The sequence below is a fragment of the Rhineura floridana genome, chromosome 6 (genome assembly GCF_030035675.1).
Source record: "Rhineura floridana isolate rRhiFlo1 chromosome 6, rRhiFlo1.hap2, whole genome shotgun sequence".
Lineage (NCBI taxonomy): Eukaryota > Metazoa > Chordata > Lepidosauria > Squamata > Rhineuridae > Rhineura > Rhineura floridana.
The window spans coordinates 91,985,985-91,999,658 of record NC_084485.1 but is presented as its reverse complement, the minus strand read 5'-3'; the positions used below and the strand labels follow the sequence as shown (position 1 = coordinate 91,999,658).

The window sequence follows — 13,674 nt, the reverse complement described above, 5'->3', positions numbered from 1 at the left end:
TCTTGCCAAGACCACTCTTTCACCCAATGTTCATGATGTGTTATTTCTATGAAGAGACCACAATTCTTTCATTTGGATTAATTTGACTAGGCTAGCTACATTTCCCTGTTCTGTACTACTAATCACAATTAAGAGTTATCATTCAGTGAAGAAGCATGTATTGGAGGGGGGGAAGAGACACCAGAAGACACATCCTTTTGTCATCCTGGTTGTTGCCGGTAACAGAAATACAGTGGTTAATGCTACATGAAGGGAAATTATTCTGTGTTAAGATCTGTTGAGCATACATCTTTAGATGGCCTTATGTAAAGAAGAGAGGATCACCCTACCTTCTTGCTGCTGCAAACACTCAACCCTTAAAGGTGGGGTAGGAAATTCCCTCCTTAAATAATGCAAACTTTAGTCAATTGGTTTAGATTGTAGAAGCTCCCCATTATTTTGTTACATGAGCAGCTTGTACAGACACACTGACACCAGACTCATTCCCTCTCTAGTAGGCTCAGCTTAAATTGGTATCAGAGGCTAGCCTGGTGCTAAGGCAGCACCGAAACATGCATGGAATAACCACGTGACCTCTGAGCGTACGCAGAGTGCCGTCCACTCATTCCAGCCTGACCCCGTTATCAGGAGGGGGCTTCCTACCACCAGGACAGCAGCTATGCCTCCGAGGGTGGCCTACGTCTCGGCCCCGTCCTTTTTATTTTTAAATTAGCCACCCCCACTCCAAAGGCCCTGGGATCGTGGCGGATTTGGTCGGGTCCCCCTTGCTCCCCACTGGCTTTAGGGCCGGGCAGCCCTCATGCCTGCCGTCCGGTCTCACTCTCACCTGAGCCACCACATGTAGTTGTGCTCGTAGGGGAAGAAGCTATGTGGGTCATCGCAACAATACTTGAGGTCCTGGAAACCGCAGCAGTAGATCGCGCTTGGCTCGCCGTCCTCCGCCGGGCAAATAAAGGCGCTCACCAGCACCTTGTCGGCGTTCACGTAACTCGTGCAGTCGGCGCTCATGGTGCTGCCGGCGTCGGCCAGGCTAGTGGCGTCTGCGGCGGGGCTGCTCAGCTCGGCTTCTCTTAGTCGGAGGCGCAACAGAGGAGTGAAGTGGCCACCGTAAAGATGCCCGCGCTAAGCGACGGCGGAAGCAAGGCGCAACTCGAGCGCGCAGGAGAAGCCGGCTCGCTTTTCCTCCCGCATCCAGCCGTTACAGAGCCGCGGCAGGCGCACTCCTTCCACCTCCGCCGACTGGCTCACCCCTGCCCAAAGCGGAGGGTTTCTTTCGCCCTCTCTCGCCACTCCCGCTCTCGCCCTGTGCAACGCCCCGCCTCCCTTCCGATTCAGTCTTGCCCGCTGAACAGGACTTCTGGGCAACGCTGGCGCTGTAGCAGCTGCGTAACTGCGAAGAGAAGCGCAAGAAGAATTGGAGTGTGTATCTCGCAGCCTTGCGCTTGCCCTGTGCTATATCCCGGGTGTTTCAAGAGAAATCACGTCAGATATTATTCCAGACCCTTTTCTTGTCAGAAGGCTTCCACCCGTGGACAAGGTTCCGCCGCCAGGTTGGCTTTACGACCAGCCGGGGAAAGCTGGTCGCAGTCTGGAAGATTGCGACGATCGGAAAAACGGAGCCGACACGGCGAGGCTTATAAGGCGGTGGGTGCAGGGCGAATGAGAGGGTTTAAACAGGGACTTCAAGCTCAAAGGGGACCTCGGATTTAGACACTTCTTAACTTTTTGGCATTTGATAAATTTTGCAGGTTATTGGACCAAATTGTGACACTCAGCCCAGAGCTACAAATTGGTGCGTTTGCACAGAAAAGGTTTAGAAAAACATTTGTTAAATTAAAAATATAGAATCATATCTCACTTTTTTTTAACCTTGTTTTGCCTTGTTGTGTCCTATTTTTTATTTTTATTATGACTGAGGACCTCAAAAGCTGAAAGTGGCTCAGGGCCTCTCTGCAGCTCTGAGAGGACCTGGGTGGGTGGGGGTGACAGACCAGGATCATTTTTAACATATAATAAACAAAGGATAACCCAGACTCAAACCCATAGGATTGCACCTATTGCTTTGGACTGATCCGAAACTGTAAGAGACAGTGCAATGAACTCTTTACAGTTATTGTGTCTATGAGCAAAAAAAATATTTTTTCATTCATTTGGGATTCTTATATCCCACACTCCCCTCAATCTGGAGCTCAGGATGACTAACAACTGATAGATAAACAATCATACAATAACACATCATTTGAGCCACAAAGTCATATGGTGTGAAGGCACATGAGACCACCACCTTGCTGAAGCTAAGTAGGTGTGGGCCTGGTCAGTATCTGGAGGGGAGATCACCTGGGAACCACATGTATGCTGTCTTGGGTTTTGTGGTGAAAAAAAGGCAGGCTATATATGTAATAAATAAAATAATAATAATAAATAATAATAATTCAGCAGTGCATGTTGTTGTTATATGCCTTCAAGTCGATCATGACTTATGGCGACCCTATGAATCAGCGACCTCCAAGAGCATCTGTCATGTACCACCCTGTTCAGATCTTGTAAGTTCAGGTCTGTGGCTTCCTTTATGGAATCAATCCATCTCTTGTTTGGCCTTCCTCTTTTTCTACTCCCTTCAGTAAAGCCACACCTAAAACAGTTTGCCCTAGGAGTGAGGAATGTTTTTATGTTAACCTTTTGGGAAGTTTTCCAAGTGGTTGACAAGGCCAGAGGCAAAAGTAGACAGAGCAGCAAGTGTGCATTTTACGATTGTACTGCAGGCCATTTTCTAAACACACTTCCACACCCCTCAATCCTCATCCCAGACAAGCAAGAGGCATTATTATTTATTAGATTTTATTTATTATCGGAGTTCAAGAACACATTACAACCAGGCAAAGACCTTTGGGGTGCAAAGCAGGGCCAGTGAGGGGTGTGGCCTGGAGAGAGTTCTGAAGGCCAGATTGAAAGGCCTAGAAGGCTGCATTCAGTCCCTGGGCTCCAGGCTCTACACCCCTAGTTCACCTCATTATACAAACACCTGCCTACCTAGTATAAATGCATCTTCAGCCTCCTCATAAAAACAGCATCCTTTACCTCCCCTCCATCTCCCACTGTCCAAACACATACCATCTCAAGCGAACACCTGAGACTTCAAAGTGCAGTACTTAATAAATCTGACAGCAATTTAATAACCAGTAATGTTAAGAGCAATGAAAAAGACAGGTGTTAAAAATACAACAAAAGAATCAACAAATAATAGAAAACAAAAATACACTATATTGTACCTTACTGTCTTCTCAGCAGCAATATACATACATACATATATACATATACATATAAATTGACATATGCATGATGTCCGAGCTAAACCACCATAACTGCTTAAGTACTAGTGACTATGATCTTCCCTACTGTACCTCAGCCGCCAATCTTCCAGTGACATCAGGGGCATCTTAGACAACCAGCCAGCCTGCCAAACCTTCCATCTCTTATGTCATTACATGTCTGTAGATATACTCTCACTGTAGTTTAAAATGTTTTTGTATTGTGAAAAAACCAACAAAAATAAAGACTACAAAGAACCTTGTGGCATGTTAAAGATTTAACAAATTAATTATGGAAATAAGTTTTCATGGAATACCGTCCACTTCATCAGATGAGCTTATGTCTTAATAAATGTGTTAAATCTTTTGGGGACAAAAGACTTTGTTGGTTTTGCAGCAAAACTGGAAATTGTTCCAATAATAAAAAATATATTTCTTTTAAAAAATGAGGAAAGGGCTATATCGCAAAGTAAAAATACCCTCCAGGTTTCTTGTTTCTTATTCAACCCAGAGCTGTATGAGGAACAGCATAAATAAATAAATAAGGAGGGTGACACACATCTGCAAACCCCTGCCCCAAAACAAGTATTTGGCCATCCTAAAATTCTAAAAGCTGGTGTGGCGTAGTGGTTAGAGTGTTGGACTATGACCTGGGAGACCAGGTTTCGAATCCACACACAGCCATGAAGCTCACTGGGTGACCTTGGGCCAGTCACTGCCTCGAGCTTCCACTGATTTCCTTTAAATATATTGGCTTGTGGCCATTATATGCTAGAACATTTGTGTTAACCTACTATGAATGCGTAAGTGTCCTACATGCCTGCATTTCCCTTGGACACTTATTATGCTCCTGGTTGTATGCTACAGTACTCAACCATGAGCACAAGAAAAGTTGTCATCTGGCCATGCCATAATTGCACATTCCATCTGTGAATAATACAGACACAATTACAATGAAGACTGAAGGTTTTGCAGTTCTGTGCAAGCACAAAATTTAATTCTGAGTTGTGTGTTAAGCATTCAGAGAGCCTTAGCTTTTGTTTTTAAAGAGCAAGTTTGCAGCTTGGCCTTATGGCTGTGGAGATAGGCTTCCAAGTATGTGGGCAATGCTCAGTAGCAACCTGCAAAACCAGAAAAAGACTTTGAGACTGCTCTCGTATACACATTTTCCTGGGAACAAGCCCCATTGGAGTAGACATGTATAGGCTTGCATTGGCAATATGATTTCCAGTGGTCTGGGGACATAGTGTCTGTTGCCCCACCCCATCTTACTTATTAGTTTTTACTCAGCGCTTCAAATATTTTTTTTCCTCCAGATGACTTTATAGAAACAACAGAAGAACCAAAACATAACAATAAGCACAATACGAGCTACTGGGCCAAGTTCAAGATTCTGGTTTTGGTGTACAAATCCCTATGCAGCTTGGGACCAGGATACCTGAAAGATCATCTTACACCTTATATACCCAGTTGATCACTGCGCTCTGCAGGTATGGGCCTCCTGCAGATACCATCTTATCAGAAGGTCTGTTCCGCACAACATAGGAAGTGGACCTTTAGTGTAGTGGAACCTACCCTTTGGAATTCCCTCCCCTTAAATATTAGACAGGCACCAACTCTGTTATCTTTTCGGTGCCTATTGAAGACCTTCCTCTTTCAACAAGCCTTTTAAGTAGGGACCTTATCCCAGTCTGTGTCTGTGTTGGAATTGCTTTTTAAGATGTTTTTAAAGTTTTTTTTTTTTTAAGATTTTTTAAAGATTGTTTTAATATATTTTAAAGTCTATTTTAAATATATTTTTGAGTGTTTTTAGTGTTTTGTTTGCTGCCCTGTACTCTTTGGGAGGAAGGGCAGGATATAATTAAATAAATAAACAAAATATAACTTGGTATAAAATAGTGGATCAATGCAGCATAAACCAATCACTCCAGGGTAAAAAATTCTCATTAAAATACCTGGGGACATAAAAGGTTATTTGCCAGGTTCCTGAAAAATAACAGTGTGTGTGCCAAGCTAGACTCTTTAGGGCTAGCATTCAACAGACTTGGTGCCATCTCTATTATAAAAATGCCCCTTCCCATCACCTCTCATTACACAAGAAGTTAAGAAGAGCCCTGCTCTGTCAGGCCAAAGGCCCATCTAGTCCAGCATCCTATTCTCACAGTGGCCAGCCAAATGACTATGAGAAACCTGAAAGCAGGACCTGAGTGCAACAGTGCTCTCCCCACTTGATTTCCAGCAGCTGGTGTTCAGAAGCATACCACCTCTGACTATGGAGGCAGACCATAGCCGTCATTTTTCTAATTCTTTTTTAAAGCTATCCAAGTTGGTGGCCATCATTAACTTTTGTGGGAGAAAGTCCATAATTTAACTACATGCTATGTGAAGAAGTACTTTCTTTTGTCTGCCTTGAATCTTCCAACATTCAATTTAATTGATGGCCCCAAGCCTGTATTATGAGAGAGGAAGAAAAATTCATTTATCTCCACTTTCTCCACTCCGTGCGTAATTTCATGCACCTCTTTCATGTGCCCCCTTACTTGCCTTTTTTTTCTAAACTCGAAAAGCTCTCAATGTTGTAACCTTTCCTGATTAGGGAGTCACTCAACCCCTTGATCATTTTGGCTCCCCTTTGAGAATCTCAGTGTATTCTTCAGATACAGATGCTCCACTCCCAAGCCATAATAGGCTGGAAAGGTAGGCACCAGCATTTTAAATTGTACCTGGAAATGGACCAGGAACTGCCAATATAGCTCTTTAAGCAGCTGCAAAACATGTTCCCATTTAGCTGTCTAGCAGCTGCATTTTGAGATGGACTGCAGTTTCTTAACAGCTTTCAAAGGCAGCAACACATACAGCACATTACAGTAGTCTAACCTGAGGGTTACCAGAACATGGATAACTGTGGCAAGACTCATTCCATCTAAAACGGATTGCAGGGATGCACCACTAAGCTAGTTGCACTGTAGGATGCAAAGGTGGCAGAGAATAATTATTGTTTTTTCACTGCCATCGCCACCAAAGAAGAGGATCAATAATGAGCTTTTTACTCAAGTTCAGTCAGATCTACAGTGAATTTTCCAGCAGGTATGTGTTAGCCATCTCCCTACCTGCTTCAGCACCTACACTCGCTGGTAAACCATGGAGCTCTGCCAAACTAGCTGTGCTCAGCTGGGGCCCCAAGAAATGAGGTATAGGATTTTCACTACTGAGCTAACAAAAAAGACGCCAAAATCCCACCAAAAAAAGTGAGGGGAGAAAAAGAGGAAGATAGCATGTGTATATGCTGCCTCATGGAATCCTGGTGGCATAAGAACGGAGCAGAGGTGCAAGATCTCTCTCTCTTCCCAGTGCCTGTTAAACTGAAATGAGAGGAGACCTTGCAGACCTTGTGCTCACTCTCCAAAAGGCTTTCAAAGCAGGGAGACAAATGCCTGTATTGCAAGACTCTCCTGAGGCTGGGATCAAGGTCTGACTGTTCCTGGCTTCAGGAAAAGGTAGAAAAAGCAGGCACCCAGCTTCAACAGTGTTACAGGACATTTTCACATTAGCCATGCTTGTTAGGGATAATGGGAGTTGTAGTTCAGCACCATCTGGAGGAACAAAGATCTCCCACTCCTGCATTATGTCCTTAGGTCTAAGCATAGGGGCTAGGGTAGCAGCTTCCTTTAAGCCAACCCTTGACGTACAGAGCTACAGCACTAAAGTAAAATTGGATACATGTATGCACACATCATGGTATTTCATTGCATATTCCCCAAATAAATTTTGTAATGATTAATGGCATAGACAGGAAATTTATTTGGGAAAATTCTCCACCTCCAACTTAAGAGACTGCAGCTGCCAATATCGGAAGATGGTTTAATTTTCCAGATATTATCTTATATAATAAGGCATATTTGTCAGCATGTACAAAATGACTGGCAAGTTTGTCCTTCTATGAATACCCCAGCTTGGGTAATTTTAGAGATGGCTTATTTAACACCCCTTTTTGGATTGCTAGTGATCTACATATAGTAAAAAAGAAAGGCCCATACCACCTTAAGTTTTAGCAACTAGAGAGACATGGTGTACAGTAGCTTGTCAATTACAGTTTGAGCCAGGTGCTAAATTAACTTTATGGAGTAATCCAGATGTGATGATAGAGAAGGAGCCTTTTTTGTGGAAGAAATGGGCAGAATATGGGATATATACTTTAGATCATCAGCAATAGGCTCAGATGGAGAATTTTTTGTCGTTTCCTTTTTTACCGATTAAATATCAATTACCAATGATAATAACTTCATTTACTTGCATAAATAATACAAATGATATGGGTATTAAGGAAAACAAAAGAAAAGGAAGGGGAAAGAAAGGGCAGATAACAAAAACAATACTAAATACAATGCAACTGATTCAGTAAGGCAATGAAACATGTAAATTACAAACATTCAATGAAATCCACATTATACTGGAAACAAAATAGCAATTTACTGCATACGAAAATGGAGATAAAATAGCAGAATCCTATATTCAGATGGCAGGATTCCGGGCAAGTCCTCTTTCACAGGTTCTTTAGATACAGCACAATTTCTTAACTCAGTCTCATTAACTGTAAAACATGAGCACATTCCCCATAGAAGGTTCCACGTATCCATATAAGCATACATGATAACCATGAATTGAAATACCTTTGGATAACCAAAGGGTGATGTTGACTTTAAAGTGGTACAAACTCACTGCCTCAATAACTCACCACCATGGGTGTAATGGTTAAGAGCTGGAGACATTCTTTAAATATTTATTGTATCTCTTCTAGTGAAAACATCTTTGAGTTTCTCCACATGGGAAATAGCTGAGAAACAGATAAAAAAAGCTTACAATTTTAAACCACAATTCAGAGCCACACCATTTTGAAGATAAACTAAAAGCCAAATCTCAAACCAGGGAAAAATCGCTCCAGTGGCATCAAGATTTACAGGCAGGTGTATGCTCTTCCCTTAAAAGGCTTTTTATAGTGCCCTGAAAGATACATATCTCTATAAGCAGAACTGGAGAATAATAATAATTAAATATCTTTCAACATTAAAATAAACAAACAGAAATATACAAGGACAAACTGGAATAGCATGTGCATAACTGGCATTTAACCCCTTAGGAGTTACAGTATCTAATTTGAAAATCCATTCAGCTCCTTATTTATTTATTTGTTTGTTTCTATCCTGCCCTTCCCCCCAGCAGAAGCCCAGGGTGGCAAATGTAACAACAATCTATCATAATCACACAAATTACATTTGTGTGTATATATTCTATCAATAATTAGGAACTTAAAAGTCACTATGATCAATGAAATGTTTAACTAAAGGTACATCCAAAACCTAAGTTTTGAGCAATGTTCTATAATCCAAATTCTAACACTATGAGAAGTCTTGCCTACAAATAGCAACCTACAAGGGCAAACAATAATGTAAATGACCCATTTTGTGACACAGTTGGAAAAATTGTGTAATATAAAACAACAATGACCTATTGGAGTTTGAAGGGCATAAAGTGCATACTGGGCACCTACCACATTTAAAGTGACCATGCACCTGAGAATCACTAATGGTGGGAGGATCAATATTAGAATGAACTAAATAGTCCCTAAGATTTTTAGTTCCTCTAAGTCCAGTACGGGATACGACACCATAGGTGTATGACTCACTATGTCATCAATATCTTCATTTACAACATTTGCTAGTATCTGTTTATACCCCATCTGCTCTGAGTGCTCCAGCATCTCCTAAATTGTTGCAGGTAATTACTGGATCCTTAAAGAATGCTAAACCTAAACCTAACTATTATTTACAAGTATTTAATGAACCTTTGTAAGGTAGAAGTTCAGGAAATCAGAGAGATGTAGAGTAGGGAATTAAAATGTGTTATACTCCCTAAACAATCAAAATGTTTTAGAATCTATACAGAATGCTTCCTTGGATCTGAAATTGAGATTGATTCACAAAAATTAATATTTTGAGTATATTGGACTCCACAACATTTTTCTAGGAAGGCGCTGTCCAATACAGACAGATGTTGGAGGTGTAATGCTGAGAATGCCTTGTTGAGGCATATGATGTGGACTTGTCCAGTGAGATATTATTTCTGGTCTGAAGTTGTTAGTCATACTAATTTTGTACTGGTGAAATCCTTGATGTTTATGCACTTTTAAATTATATTCCTGTAGTATGGGGGTTAACAACAGGACAACAAAAGTGGATTTTGTAAGCACTTATGGTAGCTAAGAGATGTATATTTTGAGCCTGGAAGGATAAATACCCACCATCTACTATGCAGTGGACTGAGGACCTTACTGCCCTGGCTACATTTGAACATATTTCATATAGACTTTAATTTTGAGTGGATACCTATCTGGACATCTGAAGGGCTAATATTAACTTAGAAGAACAAAGAAGAATATAGTCAAACATGGACCTTGGATTTCAGGAAAGCCAATTTTAGCAAGCTCAGGGAAATGATGGGTAGGATCCCGTGGCTAGATAGACTAAAGAAAAAAGGAGCTCAAGAAGCGTGGGAGTTCATGAAGAACGTATTACAAAAAGCGCAATCGCAAACAATTCCAAAGAGGAAGAAAAATGGAAGACATCAGAAAAAGCCAATGTGGCTACACGGAAGACTGGTGGAGGAGGTAAAAGTAAAAAAGAGCATGTATAAAGAATGTATAAAGAATGGAAGGAAGGACGCATCACCAAGGAAGAGTACCGATGAGCGGCTTGGGCTTGCAGGAATAGCGTAAGGAAAGCTAAAACCCAGAATGAGCTGAGGCTGGCGAGGGAAGCGAGGAACAACAAAAAGGGCTTTTTCAGATATGTTTGAAGCAAGAGAAAGACCAAGGAAACGGTGGGACTGCTGCTCAATGAGGATGGCAAAATGTTGACAGATAACAAGGAAAAAGCAGAACTGCTCAACGCCTATTTTGCCTCCGTTTTCTCCCAAAAAGGGAACAGTGTGCAACCTTGCATCGGTAGCAATCTCAGTAAGGGGTCGGGACTGCAGTTCGAGATTGATAAGGAGATAGTCAGGAAATACCTAGTTAACCTAAATGAGTTCAAATCTCCAGGGCCTGATGAACTGCATCCCAGAGTATTGAAGGAACTTGCGGATGTACTCTCGGAACCTCTTGCCATCATCTTTGAGAAATCCTGGAGAACGGGAGAGGTGCCAGAGGATTGGAGACGGGCAAACGTTGTCCCGCTCTTTAAAAAGGGTAAAAAAGAAGATCCAGGGAATTACAGGCCGGTCAGTCTGACTTCAATACCGGGAAAGATATTAGAACGGATAATAAAAGAGTCCATTGGCAACTATCTAGATGACAATGCTGTGATTAGAAGAGCCAGCATGGGTTTGTCAAGAAAAAATCCTGTCAAACTAATCTCATCTCTTTTTTTGATCGGGTCACTAGCTTAGTAGATGGTGGAAATGCTGTAGATGTCATCTATCTAGATTTCAGCAAGGCGTTTGACAAAGTCCCCCACGACCTTTTGATTAGCAAACTAGTCAAATGCGGACTACATGGAAATACTGTCAGGTGGATTCACAGCTGGTTGGAAAACCGTACTCAAAGAGTGGTCGTCGGTGGCTCTGCTTCGGACTGGAAGGAGGTCTCGAGTGGAGTGCCACAGGGTTCTGTCCTGGGGCCGATACTCTTCAACATTTTTATCAATGACTTAGATGATGGGGTGGAGGGAAGCCTTATGAAGTTTGCGGATGATACGAAACTGGGAGGGATAGCTAACACAATGGAAGACAGGAATAAAATCCAAAGGGACCTGGATAGACTAGAAAATTGGGCTGAAATTAATAAAATGACATTCAATAAAGACAAATGCAGGATTCTGCATTTAGTCCACAAAAACAAAATGCACGGGTACAGGATGGGAAATACCCGGCTTAGCAGTAGTGCGTGTGAGAAGGACCTTGGAATTGTAGTGGATCGCAAGTTGAACATGACCCAGCAGTGTGATGCTGCGGCAAAAAAGGCAAACGCGGTTTTGGGCTGCATAAACAGAGCTATAGTTTCCAGGTCAAGGGAAGTAATAGTCCCACTATATTCTGCATTGGTCAGGCCTCATCTGGAATACTGCGTTCAGTTCTGGGTGCCTCATTTTAAGAAAGATATAGACAAGTTAGAGCGGGTTCAGAAGAGGGCGACAAGGATGATAGCTGGTATGGAGAACAAGTCTTATGAGGAAAGGTTGAAGGAACTTGGCATGTTCAGTCTGGTGAAGAGAAGGCTGAGGGGTGATATGATTGCACTCTTTAAGTACCTGAAGGGCTGTCACATAGAGGAGGGTACAGATTTGTTCTCTGCTGCCCCAGAGGTTAGGGCTAGGTCTAATGGTTTTAAGTTGCAGGAGCGTAGATTCAGATTGGATATTAGAAGGAACTTCTTGACAGTAAGGGCGGTTCGGCAATGGAACCGACTGCCTAGGGAGGTGGTGGGATCCCCTTTGCTGGATGTCTTCAAGCAGAGGCTGGACAGCTATCTGCAGGAGATGCTCTAGCTGTGGATTTCCTGCTGTGAGCAGGGGGTTGGACTCGATGGCCTACAAGGCCCCTTCCAACTCTATGATTCTATGATTCTATAACTTATATGCTCAACTCAGGATGCAGGCACTGATGGTTATTGTATCTGTAATGTAAACTGATGATGATTTATTATTATTATCAGTGTCAATAAATCCTGAAATCTTGGTTTTAGAAAGTGGCTCTTGTGCTCAGGCTTCTGGGTAAAGAGCAGGCCTGTGAGAAAGAAGCAGTTTCTTCTACAAGCTTATCTAGCTAATTGGCTGTGTGAAATCATTTCTTGAACCTGTGTTATCTCTGATAAGACTCCTCTTCAAGGCTGTTATGGCACACTCCTAACTAGATTCATATGTTGGACTCTTACATACACTGCAGACCTGGAAAGTTTCAGTCAATTGCTCCTCTGATTGGTCAAAGTATATCCAATTGCCCCTTTGGTTAAGAAATCTGCCTTGCTGTTGATAGACTTTTCCTATGAAAGTGTTTTGGGAACCTTTGTTCCCTGCCCCATTTTCCCCAGATGTTACATCCTGGGTGATGTGTTCCTGATGGGGTCTGCTATCCTACGTTTTGCTGGTGTGTTTAGACGTAGGAATAGTTAGACTTTGCTATTTTGTCCAATTATTCTCAATTGTTTTGATGTTTTTGGTGATTATACCTATGCCTTACCGGTGTTCTGGGTTTAAGGAATTTTAGGTTGCTATTTTTACGCGCTTGTATTTTATAATGCACTTAGTCTTTTTAATAAAGCTACCTCATATTTACTGCTCTCTGTGTGTTCTTTCAGGTAAGCCTTGGTACAAAATCCAGCATCTTGACCTAACTTGGCTAACTGCTGTTGAACAGTCTGTTTGGCTTGAGGCTTTAGGGAGCAGGGAGTGTGACTTTAGCTCTTGCTTCCTTGGAATCCTAAGAACGTCTATTTAAATTAAGGCTTGGATTTTCCCGTTGGCTCAAGCTGGTGGAAAAGAAAGGGGTGGTGGCAGTGTAGCCTACCTCACAGGGTTGCTTTTGGGTGTTTTTTTTCAAGTTGGCATCTGAGGGTGCTTTACAAGGGCTATGGGCTCCAGGGGTCTGGAACCCAATGACCTTGACAATTAGTAGTATTTATATATTATTTCTTTTTCTTTATTTCTTTTTTAATTTTTGTTTCTTTTATATTTTTATTTATTTCATTATTTTTACTTTGTTTTCTTTTTTCTCCCTTCCATTATTAAATTTGCAAATAAAACATTAAAAAACATACTAAAGTAAAATTGACCAATAACATTGATGTTGAGGCTAAGGAAAGAATTTACCCTAATTTCTCCTTGCCCCCTTTTATCCAATAAGAGGAACTGCTTACTCACCTTCAAGATGACAGCAATAGTAAAAAAATAAAAATAACAACAATAATAATTAAACACCTCCCTGCCAACACACACACGGATGACACATTGTATTATATAATCTTCAAACAGAAATCCCAAACTAGTGCAGAAATGTGGAATTAGGCATCACAGTTAATTGGACGCATATCAGCCCAATCAAATGAAACTATGGAAGTCTGGGCAGTGTTTACATCACACAATAGAACATTCAGTCTCAGGGCACAGAGTGGATACAGATGTTCTAAACAGTTCTAACTGTTGGGAGATAAACCAGCAACATTATAAAAAGGAAAGAAGCAGAATAAAGTTAAACCCAAAATGGTAAGTGAACAAGAGACAAACGGAAGTGCAGTATTAAAGAGGGCCGATACTGTAACAGTAAAAGTTTGAAAAATAAGGCAGTTACTAATATCAAAAAGGAGGAGGAGGCCAGT

The 13,674-nt window shown here is 41.7% G+C and overlaps 1 protein-coding gene across 2 annotated transcripts in view; it reads right to left on the bottom strand.

Annotated features, from left to right (window-relative positions):
• The window catches only part of SHISAL2A (shisa like 2A), a 30,851-nt gene extending 29,618 nt beyond the window's left edge, over nt 1-1,233 (bottom strand). For both annotated transcript variants that reach the window (XM_061630467.1, XM_061630466.1), the window contains exon 1: nt 827-1,233. In XM_061630467.1, the coding sequence (XP_061486451.1) occupies nt 827-1,008 (182 nt within the window). In that variant the 5' untranslated portion in view covers nt 1,009-1,233. The remainder of the gene's footprint in view (nt 1-826) is intronic.
• Nucleotides 1,234-13,674: the final 12,441 nt, after the last annotated feature.